A 22,902-nucleotide genomic window follows, 5' to 3' on the forward strand; every position below is an offset into this window, starting at 1 on the left:
GACTTCTCAGGTCCCTCTGTACCTAATGCTCTAGGCGTCTGTGGCGGCGGAGGGCCCAATCCTCAGGCCGGGTCACTAGCTGCCGGTAGACCTATGCTCCGCATAGCCTGGTGGATTGCACACTCTCCTTGGTCAGTTTACCTTATTTTAGGATTATTCTCTCTGGGACTGGTGCTGTGTGAGAACTCAGCTGAACAGGGCCACAGCCTGAGCCCCAGGAAGGTTTGCTCTGCTCCCTTATGGCTATTTTTGGTTTGAGGTCTCTTCCCTGCAAAGCTGTCAGCTGCCCGAGGGGGGTCAGGTCCTCCTCGTCTCCCTCACTGCAGACTCCCAGGTGACCCGGGCCACGGCAGGGAGTGCTGGGAGCCCTGGGAACCGTGGCACTGAGCACACACAGGCTCTGTCCCGAACTTTGCTACTGATTAATATTATTAACCTTTTAAGATTTATTTGAGGCTTACTATGTGCCAGGCACCATGCCAAATGTTTTATATCATCTTGTTTAATACAATGACTCTGTGAGGTGGGTATTATCTCCATTTTACAGATGAGAAAACTGAGCCTGGGGAGGACAGCACACCTACTTTACATTTCTGCTCAAATGCCTCTTTCCCAGAGTGGCCCACCCTGCCTCACCCTTCTGTGTAAAGGGCCCTTCTGCCTCCGGCCCAGCACTCTAAATGGGCCTTCACGCTGCTGCCTCCACTCCGAGAGACTTAGCGCCTTCTGACACACTATATTCTTTACTTATTATGTTCTTTAGTGCCTGCCATGTGTCTCTAGGCTATTCGGGAATCTTTGCCAGTATTGGACACAGAGGTACAGGCCAAGCCACAAGAGTGATGCTCAGCACACAGTATGTGTCCAACCAACATATGCCAAGTGCCAGTCTGTTAAATAATTTGCCCAGGGACGCCTGGGTGGCTCAGTAGTTGAGCGTCTGTCTTTGGCTCAGGGTGTGATCCTGAGGTCCTGGGATCGAGACCCACATTGGGCAGGGAGCCTACTTCTCCCTCTGCCTATGTCTCTGCCTCTCTCTGTGTCTCTTATGAATAAATAAATAAAATCTTTAAAAAAATAATTTGCCCAGGTGTCAATTAGCTGGGGATGGTTCCCCATAAGGCTTAGGAACACAGGCTTTGGAACCAGTTGCCAGTCTGAATTACGGCTTTTGACACTTAACCAGCTACATGACCTTGGGGAACTTGTTCTTTCTGAGCCTTGCTTCTTCAGTGATAAAACAGATGAGTAACATTTATCCGACAGCATGGGTGTGGGGATTCGTGGGGACATGCATGTAAAGTTCCTGGCGTATGATAGGCGTTCCGTAAATGTTAGCTCCTTTCCCTGAGAAAGGGTCTCTTCTCTTCTTGTTTCTCATTTTTCTCTCATGGTCTACCCTTCCATCACTTTGCTGTTCAACCACAGTTCCTTAAGAAGACGGCTGCTGAAGGCGGGGTTGGCATTGTCTGTGGTGTTAACCAACCCGTGCTCTCTCGCCTCCTCCTTCCTCTTCTGGGATGTGTCTGTTGCTAAGGAGACACAACATCAGCCCTGACAGGATGTGGCTGGGGTTCTGGCCCACACTGAAGGAGAGACGTGGCTGACCCCAGGGAAGGCGAGGAGGGGAGGGACTTGGCTTGCCTTCTGGGCTGGGAGTCTGGGTGGGGTATAACTCTGGAATCTGCTGGAAAAACCTAGCTGGTTCCCTGAGGAAATGAAGCGTTTTTCTTCCTGTCTCCATGGGGCTCCGGAGAGATGACCAGCAGCCCTGTTGGGAGGCTGGAGTGGAGTTCTTGCGTGGGTCACAGTTCAGTGGTACCGGTCAGGGTGGGAGGCCCAGACCCTGGGAGGGGGCCATAGCAGCCAGAGTGACACATAATCAAACTCTTGGCCCTCAGAATGGCACCTCCCCAAAGCAGGGCTGGCAGCTGAGTAGATGCTTGAAGAGGCTGCGTGGGTGATTCATAGCTCCGTGTTTGCTAAGGCCAGCCAAGCTGGCTGGTGAGAGGACTCAGCAGGGGCACTGCCACCATTCCTTGCAGCTGGAGTGTGACTCCGTGGTGACCGTCACAGACCCTGGGCTCTTCAAGGACTCCATTTCCTCCTTCCCCACCCATCCTCTGCCCCTAGGCAGCATGGAGAGATAATGGCTTTCGTGTTACCAGCTAGCCACCCCCAATGGGAAGGAAGCTCCACGTTAAGAGCTCAAGCTGGGGGGTGGGCAGACTGCTCTGATCAAGTCCTTCCTCTGTTTGTCCCAGTTGTGTGAGCCGGACAAGCCACTTAGCTTCTCTGTAAAACTGGGATTGTCACAGCACTTTCCGTTTGGGATTATTGTGAGGATTATACAGGCTGATTCTTCTAAAGAGCTTAGATCTGGCCCAGACACCCCAAGCTCGCTTAATGTGGCTATTCTTCTCATGTTAAGGGGTACGTTTCTGGGGAGAGGAGTGTTCTTGGGCAGAATTAAAATGGTATTATTACTAGTGTTACTGTTATGACTAGAGTGAGCCAGGGCTGCCCCAGATGGGGCACGGCTCCTCTGTTCGCATGATCCCTCGTAGGCCCATGCCATTCGGCCCATGCCTGGAGCTGTTTGCAATTTTTGTTACAAACTCAAGTCTGGTGTAGTATGATGTCAGGAGCCCGAGTGGGGCTAAGGGACAAAGGGAGGACTGAATTGTCTGTGCTTAGAAGGGGAAGGCAAGGGTGTGGGCACCTGCGGGCTTCAGGGGACGGGGAGTTGGAAGAAAGAGGGATGGTGATCTTGTACCTGGCTAGCGTGGGTGTGGCTTGGTGCCCACCCCTCTGGGGCCAGCTCAGCACTGGACTGGGGGCACTTGGCTCAGAAAGCCTGGATTTCTGAGAAAGCTAGGGATTTCCCCTAGCCCGCTGGGGAGGCCCTATTTTTGGGGGGCAGGTAATGCTGAGTTGGGTCAGTACCTGGTTGGCCTCCTGTATCTTTTAGCCTCGTATTTCTTTCAATACAAGCATCTCGGGAACAGGAGACTTGATCCCCTCATTGGACTGTGTCACCTTCCTTGTAGAAGGGACTCAGTGCTTGTCACACAGGAAGCTCTCAATGGATACTTGCCGAATGAATATTTGAGTGAATGAATGCAAAGAGCTTGCTTGGGCAGCTCCGGTGGTGCAGCGGTTTAGCGCTGCCTGGAGCCCGGGGTGTGATCCTGGGGACCCCGGATCGAGTCCCACATCGGGCTCCCTGCATGGAGGCTGCTTCTCCCTCTGCCTGTGTCTCTGCCTCTCTCTCAATCTGTGTGTCTCTCATGAATAAATAAATACAATATTAAAAAAAAAGAAAAGAGCTTGCTTGCTGGTGTAGCAACCCAAGTATCTGGCTAGATTTTTCAGAAAGCCCCTATAAGTCCTATTCTCATTCCAGGCACTGGGCTCCTCCATTTGGCTGGAGGAAGACAGTGTGGGGACAGTAACTGTGTCATTTCTGCTTGCCATAGTATGCCCAGGGCCTAGCTTAGTACCTGGCACATAGTAGGTGCTCAACTAATATTTGTTGAATGAATGAATCATATCCAAAATAAGTCTTCTTACCCTGGAGTTGGGACATTGCAGTTGTGTTCTTGACAGCTGGGGGAATTTGGAACTCCTCTTTGTAACTCATCTGGCCCCACCACCAAGTAGGGTAAAACGACATAAATATACCCTGTTATAAGAAACTCATTGTGCGAGGATTCATGGTTATTACTTTATGAGGTATCCTCTGAAGTTTGCTGTCATCCTGAATTTCTGATGTCCTTGGCAGGCTGTCTCACTAGCTGTCCTGTCCCTTATTTCTCGTGCTGTCGTGTGTGGCCTGTCAATGGACACTGTTATCTTGTCATTTGCCATTACATTTGGAACCACTGCCTCTGTGGGTTTTGGGTTTTACTTATCTTACTATCTTAGATCTACTTGTTCATTTCTAAAAAGCAGCAGCTTTCAGAATGACTAGGGAATAGTCTGAACAGTGACAGCACTGTCTGTTACCCCTGACAAGATGGCATGGTAGGAAAGGGCTCAAGCGTTGGCTGGGGGCCAGCTGGCTCCGTGACCTTGGGCAGATCACTTCATTTCTCTGAGCCTCTTCTCCAGACCCATCCAGACCTTTAATTCTATGTGAACACACAGAAGTGGGCTTCCCAGAAGTGGAGCAATTTTTAAGTTGTTAGATGCTTTCCTGTGAAAATGTAGCTGTTTTTATTTTGAACCTTTTCATTTAAGCTCCTATTCTGAGTGTAAAGACAGTACTAGCTATGAGGAATTCATATTTTGTGATTTATTGGGAGTATTATTATTATATTAGAGAACGGTACGTTTTTGTAAATATGTTTTTAAAATGCTTGCTGCATTCTTAAGTGTGATTTTATTATATCTTGGGGCAACTTTTTTTTTCCTCATGAAGAACAGATCTGTGATTTATAACAAGCCTTCACTACCTAAGCTGGTTGTGAAAGTATTCTATGGTGTTACATCATTCCCAAAGGGTGCTCTTGGCTACAGAAGTTTCCAGGTTTCTAAGCATATTGCAGAGGAGACCAAGTTGTCAGATTCTTTCTAGAAATCAGGGTAACCTGAGACTAGCCATGTCTCAGTCCAGACTGAAGGGTCTTAGAAAGGAAAGGGCTTTATGGATATATCAGACTAAATCTCTTGCTCTTTAGGGAAACTGAGGCCCAGTGTAGAGAAGCGACTTCCTCCAGGTATAAGGCCCAGAATATTCCCTCCACATCTGTCCCTTGCTCATCCTACATCCTTGCCTGGTCCAGTCCCCCAAATGTGAACATTGGTGCACTATCCAAACCACTGCTCATGCTCCGGGCAGACATCTTCCCTGTCTCATGATCTGCTTTCCAAGTAACACATGACGGAATGCTGCTAACTCAGCATTCCAGTCAGCATCTACTTGCCCCAGACACATTTTTGTTTTCACCAGCTAGGCACTAATATCCAGCAGAGAGTTTATTGGCATAATTTCTCCAGAAAGAGGCTGGAAGACTTAGCAAATTCAAACTTTAACATTTTTATCAAGAGTCCCAAAGGGCCACCCTTTCCCCTCCCATCATAACCACCAATTCCAATAAGGCTTTCTCTACCACAGGAAGTCAGGGCGCACAGAGCAGAAACAGCACAGGCCAAACCAGCAGGCACATGATACATGAGTGAATCAACTGAGCAAGCAACCGCCTGGGAGCCATCTTTGTTAAGGGTGAAACAGGGTGCTTGGGACCCCAGAGAATACAGAAAAGACAGGACGATCTTGATTCTTCTGAAGAAGTGAAGGAGGGTAGATGGGGTAAGAGGGGAGCCTTTCCTTTTTTGTTTTCCTCAGAAAACAGGCAAAGAAAGGCTTCACAAATAACTAAGATTACATAAACGTTGTTATCTCCCAAACTTCCCTTTTCAAAGATGGCCACCCCTGCGGTCCATTCAGGGGGAGCACGCAGCAGAATCTACTGGGTGTGGAGAGAGAGACAGGCAGCAGGAGAGATTTAGTTTTCCACAAAGGTTGTTAGTTTTTTCTTTTTTTTTTTCCTTTATTGTTGGGGTTTAAAGTGCATATAACTGAAGGCAAAGTCCAAGGCCTAGAGAAAGATATGAGGCCCGAGAGAGAGGCTCAGAGATTCTAAAGGCAGCAGAAGGATACCCACCTAAAAAGGCCACTTGAGCTGCAAAAAGGATGGGGGAGAGAGAGAGAGAGAGAAATGGGAAAAAGAGAAAGGGGGTTGGGGTAGGATGGGGGTGGGGGGAAGCATTTGGGAGGAAGAAGACAAATACCAGTTCAGAAATTCAGACAAAGACGAGTAGTAGGAGCTAGTTTATATCCCTGGTAGGAGAAGATGGCCTGACTTTAAGGTAGGAACATCTGTTTTAGGACATGTGAAAGGGGAGAAATAAGAAAAACAGTTGCCTCTGGCCAGGGCACAGCACCCCAGGGACCCTTCAGATGGTGCTAGTAGTGGTGGGCATCCTCTAAACCTCTGTCATGGTCTTCCCGGGAGACCCAGTGGGGGTCTAAGGAGACTCCATGCAGCCCGGAGAGGTCAGGGGATGGGGACCTTGATATGGGGCCTCCCCAGAGCTCCCCAGTGGAAGACAGCTTCCTTGTTTCCTACTGGACTGTGGTGGGGCCTTACTCACCCACACAGGCTGTGCCGTCCTCATTGGGCTCGTAGCCCCGGCTGCACCTCTTGTTGGTCCGGCACCTATAGCTTCCATACGTGTTGACACACACAGGCTTGTCTCGAGGACACACGAATGGGAACTGGATGCATTCGTTGGTGTCTAAAAGGTGAGGGGAGTCACTCACCAGGGAGGAGTGGGACAGTGGGTCCTTGCTCAGGCTCTGCCGTCCCACCTACTTTGTGATCTTGGGCATGTCCTTCTCTCTAGGTCTTAACTTCCTTGCTCCTCACTTCAATCCCTTCGGCGGGCTCATCCTCTACTTGACTGCTACATGTTGGGGGTGTCAGACTTGGTCCTGGATCTTCTATCTACCACACTTTCTGTAGGTAGGCCCTTCACACATGGGGGATTCCAGATTCCTATCTCCAGCCCCAACCTGTCCCTGGAGCTCCAGACTTGTGAATCTAATGTGTATCTCACAGTCAGTAGGTCCAAAATGGAACTCTAGATCCCCCAGCCCTCAAACTTCTTCCACCCTGTGACCTTATCTTGCCTAAGTCAATCAACACCACTGTCACCCACTCAGCTGCTCAAGCACAGATAGGAGTGATCCCTAGTTCCTCTTCTTTCCTCTACAGGCAATTTTACAACAGATGCTGCCTTTCTGCCCCCATAGTACCCCTCTGTGCATCCAGGTCCTCCTCCTCTGCCACAGCCTAATCCTAGCCTGTACTACCTCTTGCCTGGATGTCTGCAGCTACCTCCAGGCTGGCACCCTGGCTTCCACACTTCCCTCCAATCTAATCTGCAATTCAGCAGCCCGGGTGATCTTTTGAAAATGTGAATCACACCATGCCACTCTCCTACTTAACTGCAAAGGGCCCTAGGAACAGAGTCCGGACACCTTAAGACCCTCCCTGACTTAGCGCTTGGCTCTGGCACCATCTCCAGGCACGCCAGCCTCCTTCCCAATCCCTTCACATGCTGAACCTTGTTTCTGCCTCATGCTCTTTGGACTTGTTCTTCCCTTGGCTCTTTCTGTGGCTGGGCCTTCTCGTCGTTCAGGTCTCAACTCAAAGGTCGTCTCCCTGACCACTCTGTCTAGAACAGTCTGCAGAGACACCTTGCTTCAAGGGTTCTTAGCCCATCTCATCCAGCTGTCAGGTCACATGTTTGTAGTTGCCCCCACTAGAGCAAATGCCACTCCAGGGCAGGTGCTTGGCCTGCATCCTCTGCACCCTGCACGAACACATAAACATCTGGTGGGTGATAAGAAGGAAGGGGTGGCCCTAAGTGTGACCTCACAGAGTCCTGCTGGTGCTCAGGCCAGATGCTGGAATTTCTGTGGACATGCACCATCTATTTAGAATGGTCACACGGAGAGTGGAGGGGACTCATTTCCTCCCAGGCCACCCTTAGAGCTGTACTCCTTCACTTTCTTACCTGTGGTCCTCTGCTCACGTGGCGCCCTCCACCTGAACACTTTCTCCCCTCTGCCTGTCTGGCAAACTCTCCGTCACCCACCAGGCCTCAGCTTAGACCTTGTGTTTTCTGGGGGCATTTTCTTAGGCCCTCCCCAGCTGGTGTAGGGCCCCACCTTTGCACTCCCACATAATACCGCCCCCCCCCCCAGCCCTGCTCACTCTGCGAGGTCATCACTGTTTCCTCGCGTGCCTCTCCCACTAGCTCTAAGCTCCCGGAAGCCAGGGAGTGTCTGTCTTGTTTACTCTTGAACCTCAGTAGCAAACCCACTGGCCTGGGACTCAGGAGCATCGGCAGAGTGGACTTGGGAAGAATGTTGCCTGAGCGTCTAAAGGCAGGAGGAGTCGTTGACCTGACCCCACACTGTTGGTCACTGACAGGGAAGGTATTGGGTTGAGGGTCTTTTAGATGCTAGGCCTCTTGGCTGTCGCTCTTCCACTCTAGGCCCTCGGAGGACTTCTAGAAGGGTCACTGGACCCTCACAGAGCTGTTGTCCTCTGAGAGTTGAGCTACCTGCCCCCAGCACAGCACGAGGCTACAATTTCCCTTCTGCTGTGTGACCACACTCCACGGCGGGTTGCTCCCCTGCCCCCGCCCCCCCCCATACCCATCCTTGTCTGCCAGCCCCTGGGCTTGCTGCTCCACCTGCTGGCCAAGCTGAAGCCACCAGCTCTCCATGGAAGATGCATGTGCACCATCGCCACTGTGGCCCCAGGGGCCAGGCCTCCCAGTGAGCACTGTCTTGGGTGTGTCTCCTCCCCACACCCATTCTGTCTGTATTCATGGCAGGAAGCACCCTCGTTCCCAGAACTGCGGTGACTCAGCCTGCTGGCCACTAACATCGCTCCCACCTTAGTGAGTCACATGGTACTCGTCTTGGCATCTGGAGCCCCAGGGACAAACAACACATTTCCCTCCCCACTTCTCCCCTCTCATCTGCAACCTGAGCTTTGCCAGGGCTCCGGCTGACATTCCCCAGGGAGATTCTGGCCTCTGCCCCATCCCCTGGGGCCCGCAGGCAACTCACCCATGCAATGGCCGTTTTCCTGCTGGGAGAATCCTTGGCCACACTGCAAGGTGGGCAGAAACCGAGACGCCAGTGAGTTGAGAAGATCCTACCTCAGTTTCCCTCCTAATCACGGCCACAGAGCAGCCATCGCCCTCACCCCAGAATGAGGGGTGCTCTTAACTCTGGGCCTGGGGGCAGTCCCTTCCTCCAGGACCCCTCCCGCTTGCTCTGAGAATAGGAAACTCGGGGAAGGACGAGAACACACTCAGTTCCAACTCCTGCTCCTTCCCCTCATGTGGGATCCGTGATGCCTAACAAAACCCGTCCCTCTTAAACTACAAAGCCCCACCTAAACTACAAGTAGAGGAATCGTTATGAAGCCTGCTCTTTGCTAAGACTTCCACCATTCTAGGGGCAAAGTCTGCAAATTCCTGGGAGTCCAGCTTCAGCCCATGGGACTGTGGGTGGGGCCTGCTTTTCTGGCTATGAGGCCCAGACACCCCACTCACCTCCAGTGGGGCTGGGTCCTGAAGCTGGTCTGCATCCCGGGGGTAGGGGATCTCCAGCACAGAGTTCATCTCCTCACTGGCCACACCCCGGCTTACCATCTTCCCATCTGGCCATGTCACCTCCACACTGCTGGCTTCATCCTTCCCTGTGGGACAGAAGACAGAACTGAATTTTAAAGTCTATTTAATTTTAATTAATTTACATTTCCATAGCCACACTTGGCTAGTGGCTACCATATTGGACAACACAACTCTAGAATTTACATTCCAGTGGACAGGCCAATCAGCATGAAGCTGTTTTAGGGAAGAAGGTAAAGCCTGGTGGTTAGCAGGTTGACTTTGAAGTCCCGGGTTCAAATCTTAGCTGTACCACTGGCCTGGTGTGTTGGAAAGCACATAGTGAGGGTCCGGCATCTTGGAGACTTGGGGCCAAATTCCAGCTCTGCTGCTACTTGCTATGTAATCTTGGGCATGTCACTGTATGTTTATATTTATATTATCACTTATATGTTTATATATTTATTTTATTTTTTTAATTTTTAAAAATATTTATATTTATAATTATAGCTTGCTAGGGGCCATGCTTTCTTTTGCCATTGGGAATGTGCCTGCATTCAGGGGGCTTCCTGGTGGGATAGACAGGAACAGAGAAATAACATCAGATATTAACAAGCTCTGTGAAGAAAACAAAAGTAGGCAAGTGGGTAAAGAGGAACTGGGGGCTGGCTGGGGGCTTTTTCTAGAGTGGGTGATCAGGGACAGGCTCCCGAGGACAAGGCACTTGAGCTGAGGTGATAAAGAAGCGGATGGTGCAAGGCACAGGAGAAGCACCGTTCTGCAAAGCTGAGATGTTTATAAAAGCTAATGGCAAAGCTCAGAGAATATTCGTGGAGAATCCATCCACACATGTTGCTACAACAGTGGTAAAGAGCAGCTTGGAAAGATCTGTCAGGTGTTTAGGCGGTGTCAGCGCTGGCCCCAGCCTCCTGCTTAAGGCATCAGGGCTGTCACTGCACCAAGGTCAGGCTAATGGTGATGAATTGGGGTGGGGGGGAGGGGGCTAGGCCTCACCTGTAGGCAGAAGCTCTTCTAGTGGGTCACCTGGGGAAGAGGGCAGTGCTCAGCCCAGGTAGGAGACAGGGTGTAGCCCCCTCATTACCACCCACCAGGGATGATCAGATGTGGGCCTGGTGCTCAGGGGTCTGTAGATCCAATCATACCCTCAAGCATCATTCGTGGGCTGAATAAACAATACATCACCCACATGTATGCACTGTCTCCCCTCAATGTATGCAGATACTCTTAGAAAAACAAAGGAAACCAGAAAGGGCTGCTGAATTTATAGCAGCTTTGGGTCCTTGGTGTCACCAACGGATTTTACAAGGATCCCTATGGGGGCAGAGGGTAGTCTGTGACACATGTTCATGTATAAAAAAGATTCCTGTGTTTTAGAAAAGGGTTGGCAGCCACAGCGAGACTTGAAGGGGAATGCATGTGTAGACTCCTCTGTGTAGAGATTCACCCTGGGGGTGAGGGCTGGGACAGCGTGGTGTGGACGGGCCCTGCCCCACCTTCCTCCCTGAGTCCTAGCACACAGGGCAAGCTGCCTGCCGTGAGCCATATCAACCAGCCTCTGGACCCTTCCTGCACTGGCTCCCCCCTTGCCTGGCTGCTGCTGTGCCATGTGTTAATGAGGGTAGGGACCAGCTGCCACCTATAGAAGTGTCAAAGGTGAGCAGCCCCTGCCTCTGTGGGCAAAGGTGGGGCAGTGGTACCCAGGGGAGGCTCCCAGAGCAGACCCAGAAGCCAGAAAAAATTTCGCATAAACCTTTCTTCCCCTACTCCCTCCTCCTATAATAATTCCTTTTGGAGGAGGAGGGTGGATATGGGATGGGGGATGGGGGTGGGTATCACCTGTAGATTTTTCCTCTGTTTTGAAATTGTCACTTGAAGTTAAAGAGACTTGGCGTTTTTAGGTTGTATAGTGTCCAAAAGAAGTGGCATATATAAAAAGTAAACATTTTTCCACTAAAAGAAGGAGACAAAGAATAGCAAATGTTTCTCACCTAAGCCAAGAGAACAGCTACATGAATACATTTTCCAGCCTGACTGAAGTGCCACAAATAACTCAGAAGAGTCACCGAATATTCATAGACAATCACAAATTTACATTCCGTTTGTAGCATGCTGTTCTGAGTCCTGCTTCCTCCCTCTCTCCAAACCCAGGGAGGGGCCAGGCTATGAGATAAATAAGCCAAGGAGAACACATCTCAGCAGAGCTCCCTCCTCTGCTGCTGATTATTATGCCGAATCGGGCACCCTGTCTGGGACCTTAGTTTCTTTATCTGTAAGATGGGCATTTGGCCTAGGGCTCTAGCACTCCTGGGGAGGATAGGCCTTCTTCCTTGCAATGTGAGCCCTGCCCCGGCTGACTGTCCCCTTGGTGTCCCTATCTCCATCATCTCTTAGGCACGAGGGGCACCCTGTAGTTCTCAAAGTACCTTCATTTACTGGCAATAATGCCGGAGAATATGTACCCCAAACTGTACCAGGTGTCCTCAGTGTTAGCACTGGATCCTCTCGGCAGCACCACGGGGAGGGTACTAGATTTACAATCTCCATTTTAGAGATAGAAGGGCTCAGGCCTGGGGAGGTGATGTAAATGGCCCACAGTTGCCCAGCTAGGGACATCTGACCCTAAAGCCCATTTCTGCTTTGCCTTTGTTCTACTGCTCACTTCACCTCCATGCCCAGCCCCACCACAGGCCAAGCATCATGCTGGGATCTGGGATTTAGCCAGAAGCAGATGAACCCGGGCCCCTCCTGTAGGAGCGGGCAATGAAGATAGTGATTATTATAATAAACTGGGAACATGCAGCCATAGCATTGGGGCCACTTGGTGAGAGAGGCGGGTGTTAAAAGTCATTTTATTTGGGTGTTGCAGGAGGAGTAGGAGTTTGTGAGGCAGGGAAGGATCAGTCCAGGCAGATGGTTCGGCAAGGCAAAGAGGTATGGAAAGGTCACGTGCATTGGAAGCTCAGGGAGAGGTTCAAAGTGGGGGAAGCTGAGCATAAGAATATGTATTAGGAAAAAAAAAAGAATATGTATTAGGCAGGGGTGGGGGCTGCGGACGGACTTTGGCGCCTTCATGTGTGAGGCTGATCTGAATCCTCCTGACTACCCTGCGACGTGGGTGGTCTATCCCCACTCTCCAGGTGTAGACATTGGCAAGGGGAAGTGACTTGCAGGTGTCTGAGCTAGGACGGGAGCCCAGGCTCCTGTCCCCAGGCTCGGCTGTTCCCTCTCAAGTCCCCAGACGTCTCAGGCCTTTCCAGGCACTGCGTGAGGGCCTAGAGTGCAGTGTTTATGAGCCGTCTGTCTGCCAGGCCTATGTGTCGGGCAGTGGGGCTGCGCACAGAGGGGGCCCCATTAGCCAGCACAGCTGAGAGGTCAAGAGCAGCAGAGTCACCCCCACCCCCCGCAGCTTTTAAAGGCCAAAGGCCAAAGAGGCACAGAGAATTGCGCTTTTCAGAAGAATTACCAGCAAAACAGATGGTGGGAATACAGTTGGTGGAATATTTTTGCACTTTAATAAAGCAACTTTTATGTGGGCCACTGAATTTTCCTTCCCTAAATGAGCACCAGCAGGCTGGGAGGCAGCTGTGAGTCACTTGCAAACAATTAGCTTAAAGGAAGGTGGGGTGCCTGTGTGTGTACGCGTGTGTGTCAGGGATGCCATCAATGCTTGGGGTGGGCTGGCCAGTGGGTGAGCCCCCCATGGGGGGTTGGCAGGGCAAAGTAGATTGTGGGTGCTTGTTTTCACTTTCTGGGTTTGGCTCAGCTGCCTCAGCCCTCCGTAAAGCAGGAACTGGAGAGTTCAGGGTGTGGGATACGTCGGGTGGGTGCGTGGGGGCCAGGATGCAAGTTCAGAGCAACCAGTGTGCTCCAGGGTGGAGAAATGCTTCTTTATGAGAGAGAGAAATGCTTGTTTATGAGCCCAGCTGGCCATCTGCTCCAGAAGGAGCAGGGAAAGGCCAGGGCGGGGTGCACAGGAGGGCTGCAACAAGGTCAGAGCAGGGGTAGGTAGGGGGGTAGCTGACACTGCCCTAGGAGGGACAGTTCCTCGGGACAGACTGAGGGCACTCTGCACAGCACAGTGGCCCCTCTGGGAATTCCAGAGAATGAAACAGCCATCCAGCGAGGTCCCTGAATTTTTATTGCGTGGTGCGATGCAGCCCAGACCCTTGGGAGTCAGGAGAACACAGGAGGGTCTGAGAAGCTAGTGCTCTGACCAAGGCTGAGTGCAGAGATGAGTGGGACATGTGCGTGCTGAGGAGGCAGCTGCTGGAGGGGTGCAGGTGCACACCTATGTACGGGTCCATGGAGAACACTCTCACCACACCCTGCTGCAGAGTCCAGGGGACACAGGGATGATTCACAGAGGGAGGAGGGGAGCGGGGTCTGTTGGGGTGAGTGGGAGTACCGTGAGTGCTGGAGGCGGGCTTTTTTGGGCCCTCTTCCCTCCAGAGACCTCTGGCTCCCGGCACAGTCACGGCCCCACATCTGTGGCTCAGGAATTCAGAACAACAAGGCAGGCCTTCCTTGCATTCGTGTTCTGCACATGTGCCTTCTCACCCCAAGCGCCACAAAACAAACCGCTCAGGACTGGAAACCATCGAACTGTCTGTCAACAGGAGACTTGCTCAATAAATGACAGTGCCGCCACACAATGAAATACCGTGTAGCACTGAAGGAAAGCAGAGGAGGGATGTGCGCACTTGGAACGATGTCTGGTTATATTGTTAAGAGGGGGAAATAAAAGCAAGTTTGGGAGTAATAGGAAGACTATAATCATTTTCGTTAAAAAAAAAACCTCCCGAGGAATATTTATCTATAAACACGCTCCCATGCACACTGCATGCAATAAAAACCTATCAGAAAGCACGGAAGTGGGAGCAGACCGTCCTGACCACTGTTCCTTACCTTCTTCTCCACATTCCCGATACCCCTACCCTTCTGCATTTCTTTTTTTTCATAGCACTTAATATCTTCTAATATTTTATGTATTTACCTAGTTATTATGTTTATTATATATTTTATGTTTCTGCTATTTCCACTAGGATATAAGGTCACCCACGGCGAGGATCTTTGTCTCCCTAGTGTTTGGCACATAGTAGGTGCTCAGTAAATAAGTGTTGACTAAATGAATCAAATGGTACTGGGAGAGGGTGAAGGGAGAAATGTTTACTCTCAATCTTCAAAACAGTGATGAGATTATGGGTTATCTTTCCTTTCTTTTTAACGATGTTATAATTTCTAATTTTCCTGTATCGATATGCATTATTCTTACAATCAGGAAAAAAATTAAATCCTTCTAAGAATGTTTGCAAGCACTGCTCTTCCTGCAGGGCTCCAGGTGGAGGCCACCACCCCTGCTAACAGCTCCCGGGCTCCTGGCAGTCCTGCTCTCACATAGCATCACCTGGCTTTGACCCCCCCTCCTATCTGTTGTCCCCCTCCAGCCTGGCTCTTGGCTCCCCCCACAGTTTGGCTTTTGCCTCCCTCTTCAGGCTCTGCTTCTAGTGGATCATTGCAGTTGTGTGGGCACACAGAACACTCCACCTTTGGGCCTTTGTTCAAGCCAGGCTAGCCCCTGGAATGCTCTCTTCTGCTACCCTGCATGCCTTCTAAATTCCTACCATCTGGCTAGACCTGACACTAGGCTCATGTCCTTGGGAAAGCAGAACTAATTCCTCCCGTGCTGGTCTGGCCAGAGTGGTGGTGCATCCAGATCTGTCTTGCACCGGAATCCCTGTGTCCAGCTGCCTCTTTCACTGTGAGCCTGGAGGGCGGGAAGTATTTCTTCTTTGTCTCATCTGTCTCTTTCCCCTGTCTCTCTGCATCTCTTGGTTTCCCAAGCTCCCTGTCTGCCTGTGTTCACTCATCCTCTCTGTTTCCTCAACCTTTCCTTTCAAGTGGCCTTCTCTCTTGGCTCCTCTTCTTCCTACCCCACCGCTGTCCCCTCCATCAATCAGGAAGGCTTGCGCTATGCTGGATTCATGAAGGAGACCTGGATTGGGGCCTCGGAGCTGTAGGGATGGAGCCCACCTGCTCCTGGCTGTGCCCCTGCCTCTGGCCCTGCTGCCCGCTCAGCTGCCTCGAGGAGTCTCCCTGCCAGGCCCAGGGCTGACCCACAGGGACCAGTCCCCAAGAGCAGCTTTCCTTCAGTGGCTCTCTGGGAGTGGATCCTGGCAATGGAGAGGAGCCTACAGGGGGACCCGTGGAGCAGTTTGAGCCAGAGTTCAGAGGTAGAACAAATCCCCTGGCATCGCAAAATATCAAGGATTGGCAGTCAGGAGCGGCTCCCAACTAGGTGCAGCGTCTATAACCCTGAGTATGGGAGGCAGACAGTTGCGGAGAGGCGCGGAGGCTCTTGGCTCCCTGCGATCCCACCAAATGACCTGGCTGAGGCTTGCCCAGTTGAAAAAGTAGGTCTGTTCTCTTGGCAGGGGCAGATTCTGGCCAGAGAGGAGACCCAATGAAGCCCATGAGCATGTCTTAAAAGAGCACAGGCAGCCCACGGGATGTGAGGAAGGAGAACCTCAGCTCCAGTCCCGTCCTTACATTGCTATGTGGAACCTCAATTTCCTTATCTATACAACAGGGTGGGAGTTGATATCCAGCCAGATACCTGGAAAAACATCTCACCTATGATACCATGGTAATTACTCTGGTGATCATATAGCCTCGCATGGATCACGTGGTAACTGAGGAGACGTGGATATCCAGGAATAAAGAGTCAGAGCAGGAGGGCCTTGGGGGCTCTTCACAGAGCTATGGGAGGTCAAGCTGTCAAGTCACAGTGGTCAAGAACTCAGTGGTGTCCAAGGAGTGGGGTCTAAATCCAACCCCTCTACTTTCTGGAGGTGGGATTTGGGGCAGATTACTTAGCTGGAGCCTCAGTTTTTTGACCTGTGTAATGGGGTTATGATTTATCATGTTGTGGTAAGAACTGAATGTGTATCTTTTGCAGAGGTTGAGCCCAGTGCCTGGCACACACTAAGCGCTTGATGACTGTTGGCTACTGCTATTTTGTGAGAGAGAACTATATATTCAAAAGTCATCGGGGATTCCCGGGTGGCTCAGCGGTTTAGCACCTGCCTTTGGCCCAGGGTGTGATCCTGGAGTCCTGGGATCAAGTCCCACATTGGGCTCCCTGCGTGGAGCCTGCTTCTCCCTCTGCCTCTCTCTCTCATGAATAAAAAAAAAGGTCATCTCGTGGGATGCCTAGGTGGCTCAGCAGTTGAGCATCTGCCTTCAGCTCAGGGCATGATCCCAGGGTCCCAAGATCGAGTCCCACATTGGGCTCCCTGCAGGGAGCCTGCTTCTCCCTCTGCCTATGTCTCTGCCTCTCTCTCTCTGTTTCTCAAGAATAAATTTTTTTTTTTTTTTAGGATTTGATTTATTCATGACAGACACAGAGAGAGAGGCAGAGACACAGGCAGAGGGAGAAGCAGGCTCCATGCAGGGAGCCCGATGTGAGACTCGATCCCAGGACTCCAGGATCACGCCCCAGCTGAAGGTGGTGCTAAACCGCTGGGCCACTGGGGCTGCCCAATAAAATCTTAAAACAAAACCAAAACAAACAAAGGTCATCTTGTACTTGGCCAGCATAGCAAATGGCTACTGTAAAAGTGACAAATGCTTCAACTGCCAGCTGACCCATCCAGGGTGAAACAGCTCAAGAACATGCTTATATAACCAGGCTCTGGGTCCCCTAAACATTTATGCTTCTTTTTCAGACTGCATAAATATTATGTGTTCCTATGAAAACTGGAACACACACAGAACATATGGAAGAAAATAAAAATCACATAGGTCCGGATTTGAATGTCAGCTCTGCCACTGATCTATATCATGTGACCTTGGTGGGTTTCTTAACTGCTGTGATCTTCAGTTTTCCCATTTGTAAAATGGGGATAAGTAATGCCCATTTCACAAGGGGGTTGGGGAGTGGTGGGTCATGAGCATGAAATGAAGCAAAGTGCCACCTGAATGAGTGGGAGTTACTATGTTAATCCTGCCCCTAGAATCGCTGTTCATACTTCCTGCATTTTCTTTCAGTTTTTTTCTTTGCCCATATGATGTGTGTGTAATATTAACACATACATATATATTAACTTCAGAGCATATTGCCTATTCTTTCGATGTTAATATATCACCCCATGAGGTGCTAGCACATGGGGGAGGGTGTCTGATTTTGAGCCTGGGTATATTTGACTCAAATGCTTTTTTAACCACTGCGTTTTAGTAAAGCCTCTCTTGGCTCCTCCACATTTTTCCCAGGATTGCCCCTCCTCTCAAGAAGGCTTTTCAGACATTTCTCCTTCCTAATTTCCTCCCCAATGCGTTTCTTTAGAAATGTTTGATGTTGGGGCAGCTGGGTGGCTCAGTGATTGTCTGTCTTCGGCTTGGGTCATGATCCTGGGGTTCTGGGATCGAGTCCTGTATCAGGCTTCCCACAGGGAGCCTGCTTCTCCCTCTGCCTATGTCTCTGCTTCTCTCTTTGTGTCTCTCATGAATCAATAAATAAGTAATCTTTAAAAAAAAACAAAACAAAACAAAAAAGTTTGATGTTGAAATAATCCTAGATTCACAGGAAGTTGCAAAGATCATACAGAAAGGCTCTGTGTACCTTTCATCCAGTTTCCCTCAATGGTTAGAGCTGACGCCACTTTAGCATGATGCCAGAACCAGGAAATTGACATCGGTACCGTGCCTACGTGTATGCACGCATACATGCATGTGCGCGTGTGTATAGTTTTATGTCATTTTATCACATAGGTGGATTTGTGCAACCATCACAATCCAGATACAGGACTGCTTCATGACCCCAGAGTCCTCTCTGAGGACTTATGGTCATATCCAACCCTGGCAACCACATCTCTATTTTCTGTCTCTGTAATTTTACCATTTCAAGAATATTACATAAATGGAATCAACAGTATGTGACTATATGAGATTGGCCTCTCCCCGATTCCCCATAATGCCCTTGAGAGCTATTCAAGTTGCTATGTGTATCAACAGTTCACTCCTTTTTATTGCTGAGTAATATTCCATGGGGTGGAGGACAACGGTTTGTTGAACCAGTAACCTATTACATCCCGGGTGTTTCCAGTCTGGGTAACTGCTGGTAAAGCTATCATGAGCGATCTTGTATAGATTTTATGAAAACATAAGTTTCATTTTAATTAAAACATACGTTTTCATTCATCTGGGACAAATACCTTGGAGTGCAATTGCTGGGTCTTATAGTAGCTGTGTGTTTGGCTTTTTTCTTTTTAAAGAAACCACTAAACTATTTTGCAGAGTTGCTGTACCATGTCACATTCCCACTGACAACGCATGGGAGAGTGAATTTCTCCGCATCCTCGCTGGCATGTGTTGTTATCACTATTTTTTTTTTTTTAAGCTGTTCTGATAGGTGTGTAGTGATAGTTCATGCATACCACAGATATACCGGATAGCTGTTTATGTGCGGTCTGTATATCTGTCCCTTTATACACATAAAGAGTAGGGTTTTCTTGCTTCCCCTCTCCTAGACAGGAACCAATTTTCACCCCCTTGCAGGTGATCACCCTCCCTCGCAGAATGCGAGGCTTCTCTAAGCTTTCTAGTTAAGGGAAGGCACCAGCGGTTTGCTGAGGCTTTAATCACCAAGCTGGTTCCAAGAGGCCAGGAAAACAGTTGATTTGGACAAATCTGGTTCAGGCCAGTGTTTGAACAAGGCCTCAGTTTTGGACATGAGGATTAAATACCCGGACCCCAAGGTGAATGAATTCAACAGAGGACCACAGTTGGGGGCCCCTGTGAGGCACAGGCTCATTTCAGAGTGGGGTTGTCTGTATGGCTGTGTCTGCCAAGGCTGTCATGGGATCTGGAAGTACCATGCACCTGGCAGTCCTCTGTTAGTGAGCAGGCTTCTGGATGCGTTTACAGGAACCCACTGTCTGGGCACAACAGCTCATTGCCTGCCCCGCCCTCAGCCCTGACTCACCTAAGCCAAAGTGTGCCACGGGTTCCATCTCACACAGGTAGCCCGAACCCCCGTCAATGATCCTCAGGTGGGCCCCACTCCTCTTGGTGTAGAGCACGACTTTAGCTCCCCTGGCAAAGGCCCCAAACTGGGTCCGAGGCACCACGCGCAGCCAGTTATTGCTGAAGCCCTGCAGGGAGGGAAGAAGGCAGGTGAATATGGCGGATGGGCAGGGGGAGCAGGGATGGGGGAAGGCAGGGAGGGTGGGCAGGGGGAGCAGGGAGAGAGGTAGAGAGGGGCAGAGGGAAGAGAGGAGGAAGGTGAACAGGGCAGACAGACTGGCTGACATTTGGAAAGAGAGGCACTGGAAACATGAAGGAAAAGCCAACAAAAGACTCAGGAAAAACAGTTTTTGGAGCAGAAGTGCCAGTGGAAGGCAGAGGGGCAAAGGGCTTCTCCCAGGAGCAGCCCTTCCTGGAGGTTTACTGTGTGACTGTGATTTATTTCCTGGGTTTCTATTTCCCACCACGCTGGACAAGCAAGCATCCCAGGTACCTCCGACCTCCATCCACTTTAGATCCAGGGGAGCACATGGGGCTGGGGTGTCTGTGCACACCTGGTTCCCCCGGAAGACGGACAGCGGCTGAGCCATGGACTCCCCGTGGGACAAGATGAGGTCCAACATCCCGTCTCCATCGAAGTCTGTCACCACACCCCCTGCAACAAGGCGGATTTCACTCTGGCCATCAGCCAGGAGATCCAAGAGGAAGAGGGGCTCCCAACCAGGGCCATGTCCTGGCACCCGTGCCCTGGGGTGGGAGGCAGAGAGCACAGTGCTGGGGCAGGAAGACAAGGGGGAAGCCCATCTCCTCTGCTTTCCCAGAGCCGGTTCATGGGAGGAAGTCAGGAAGGGGGGCTCCCTTTCCTTTCCCTGGACTTTTGCATGGACAGAGTGGGTGCAAATCATTCAGACCATGAGGACTCCTTTCTGATATATTACACATGCCGTTTGTATTTGCAGTTTTGTCAATATGTCATGTTTGCACATTCATGGTCTCCTTTCGGTCCTCACTACAACACAGAGAGGTGAGGAGGGCACATGTAATGATCCCTTCTGTGGGTGTGCAGAACAAGACTCAGAAGCTGAAGCAACCCTTCCACGATCACAAATGAGGCAATGGCAGGATGGGGGCTTGGGACTCCTGATCCAGGGCTCTTTCTTGGACACCAGGCTGAATGCCAAGAGGGGAAGGGTCAGAGTGCAGAACACCCCCCAGCCTCTCTTTTCAATCCCCACCTGGCACCAGAGAAGCTACTGCCCACGGATTTCCAGAGTCCCGCCCCCAGCTCTGAACCTGGAAGAGGGGACCATTGCCTCCTTTACTTCCAGCCTGGCACTCCCAGATTCTCACCCCTGCCTTAGGGTGTCAGTCTTCAGAGTGGCGGGGAAGGAGGGGTCCCGCGCTGTGGGACTGGCTGCCCCATCCCTCTTGCCCTCATCCTGTGCACCTGACAGAGCCTTCAGGTGTCCTCACCTGTGCCCCGGCCCTCAGGCTCCAAGGCATCACCAGGGTTGAGCTCCTCGATGAGGGGGTCTCCATGTTCTCTGCGGATGACACTGCAGGAGAGGAGACAGTCGTTGTCAGATGAGTCACATGCTGGCGAGGCCCCTGCGGGCCCCCTGGATGCAGAGAACCACTCGTTCCAGTCTCTGTTCCCTGAGCATCCCCAGGCCCCACTGTGCATCGGCCACCACCTGGACGCCTACGGAGCCACTCTCTGCTTCCAGAGCCTGCCTACACCCTGCCTGTTCCCTTCTTGGGTTTTAATTTACGTTGGTAAATATTGATTTTTCTTTCTCTAATGGATGAATTATAGACAGCCGGGGGAAGGGCAGTTGATGGATGGAGAAGAGGCAGGGATGCAGCTACCTTCAACTGACCTTCGCTTTCCTTCAAGTGGCCCTGGGTTTCTGAGTTCTGGATGTGCCCGGGATTCAAACCACTCAAAGGCCACCTCCTCCGAGTCCTCCCTGATCATCCTGCTGGAAGCAGTGCCTTCCTGCTCAGCCGTTATCACTTTCTGCCTTGCTTTAAAGCTCGGACGAATGCACCTTATCTCCCCAGTTAGACTGTGAGCTCGTTTGCGGCAGGCCGGGACCACGTGTTACTCACGTGTTACTCATTCTTGCATTTCCCACGGCACCTAACACAGTGCGCGGCTCGCAGGAAGCTCCAAGCACATGCCCGTGGGATGCGTGGATGAAGTCCAGCAGCAAAAAGGGAAGAAAGGGGTCCCTTTGGGCTGCAGGGGCTCTGTCTATTTTAAACTCTGAACCAAGGTAATATTTGCTTCAGAAAAGCCCACTGCGAATGTCCTGCTCTTTCTCCACGCCGAGCTGAATGCTGATGATGGTGGTGAGCTTTCCTCCGATTTTTCTCACTCATTAGATTCTCATGGCCTGGCTGTGTGGAGCAATGCTGGGGGAGACGGAGGGCAGGGAGGGATCTGATCGCCCTCCCCTCAACACTGCAGGTGGCTTTTGTCTGCTCAGGTCACAGAGAGTCACCAGAGGGCTGAGATGTGGCCAGTGATTTCAGGAGCTGGCAGGAGTCCCCTGAGCTGGAGCCTGTGGTGTGGAGAGGGTAGAGTGCAGGCTGAACTGCAGGGCATCTGCAGAGCTGAGCAGCGGCCCTGGCCCTGGGAGAGCCCTCTGTCCCTCTGTCCCTGTGTCCACCTGAGGCATCTGTGCTGCACATCCATGGGTGTAGTTGGGCAGAGGACAGTGTGCCTGTTGCCCTGGGGCATGTGCATCCCTGCTAGAGGTCTGTATACCTCAGCCTGCCAACAACCACAGTCCCTTCGACCACCTGTGTCCCACAGATTCTTCCACAGTTGGGCAGAGACATCCCTGGGCTCAGGTGACAATGCAGTTAAGGGTTCCTAAGGATAAAGCCCAGCAGTTGCCCTGCGTCTATGTATTGGCTGAACAAATTCACCTGCAGTGACCTCTGTGTGCCATCCACTGCGCGGGGCCCTGTGGCCACGATGTGCATCAGGGAGGATGGAGTTTAGGGTCCCTGATGACAGAGAATCTCCTGCAGAGTGCTGAAGGACCACAGGGAGAGGGGCTGGGGAGGGCAGAGCTGGGCAAGCTCGCCCAGGCTTCCTGGAGGAAGGCTCAACTAAGCTGAGACCAGAAAGATGAGTGAGTATGGTCACTCGGACCAAGAAGGAGGAAGAAGAGGCAGAGGGGGCGGGCATTCTGAGGGTCCGACCTGGTTGGCCCAGAGCTGAGCAAAGCTGGTGGAGTCTAGAGCTCAGCCACAAATGGGGAAGTGGAAAGTGTGTGGAGGCTAGGACACAGCCGGGATGCGTCCGAGAGAGGGCAGTGGGGAGCTTCCAAAGGTTTCAAGAGGAAGAGGGCTACAGCCAGATTTCCATTTTCAACAGCTAGGCTGCAGGACTAGAGGGGGGCAGGGGTGGGTGACACCTACGGAAGGCAGGTGCAGGAAGCCCCTTCAGAGTGACAGATGAGGAGCGGCAGAGGGGGTAAGAGGCGAGAACAGATCAGAGGCATGTGTCAATGTGTCAGTGGTGTGACCCTGCGTATCCTGGCTGGCCTGGGAGCGACCCTGTATGCTGGCTGTCCCGCCATCATTAACAGGACCCCTCACTCTCACTAAGCATCTGGTTTGGGTGATGAGTCCCCTGGTTACCCT

The 22,902-nt window shown here is 51.3% G+C and overlaps 1 protein-coding gene across 2 annotated transcripts in view; it reads right to left on the minus strand.

Annotated features, from left to right (window-relative positions):
- CRTAC1 (cartilage acidic protein 1) overlaps positions 1 to 22,902 on the minus strand; it is a 148,801-nt gene that overhangs the window by 8,935 nt on the left and 116,964 nt on the right. Inside the window, exons 9-15 of one of the 2 annotated variants that reach the window (XM_038578462.1) lie at positions 20,716 to 20,798; positions 19,797 to 19,897; positions 19,202 to 19,370; positions 9,145 to 9,290; positions 8,654 to 8,696; positions 6,160 to 6,303; positions 5,026 to 5,687 (exon numbers count right to left, since the gene is read on the minus strand). In XM_038578462.1, the coding sequence (XP_038434390.1) occupies positions 5,569 to 5,687; positions 6,160 to 6,303; positions 8,654 to 8,696; positions 9,145 to 9,290; positions 19,202 to 19,370; positions 19,797 to 19,897; positions 20,716 to 20,798 (805 nt within the window). In that variant the 3' untranslated portion in view covers positions 5,026 to 5,568. Of the gene's footprint in view, positions 1 to 5,025; positions 5,688 to 6,159; positions 6,304 to 8,653; positions 8,697 to 9,144; positions 9,291 to 19,201; positions 19,371 to 19,796; positions 19,898 to 20,715; positions 20,799 to 22,902 lie in introns of those variants that run through there. The other variant, XM_038578461.1, reaches the window with a different exon arrangement.

The sequence above is a fragment of the Canis lupus genome, chromosome 28 (assembly GCF_011100685.1).
Source record: "Canis lupus familiaris isolate Mischka breed German Shepherd chromosome 28, alternate assembly UU_Cfam_GSD_1.0, whole genome shotgun sequence".
In the NCBI taxonomy this organism is placed as follows: domain Eukaryota; kingdom Metazoa; phylum Chordata; class Mammalia; order Carnivora; family Canidae; genus Canis; species Canis lupus.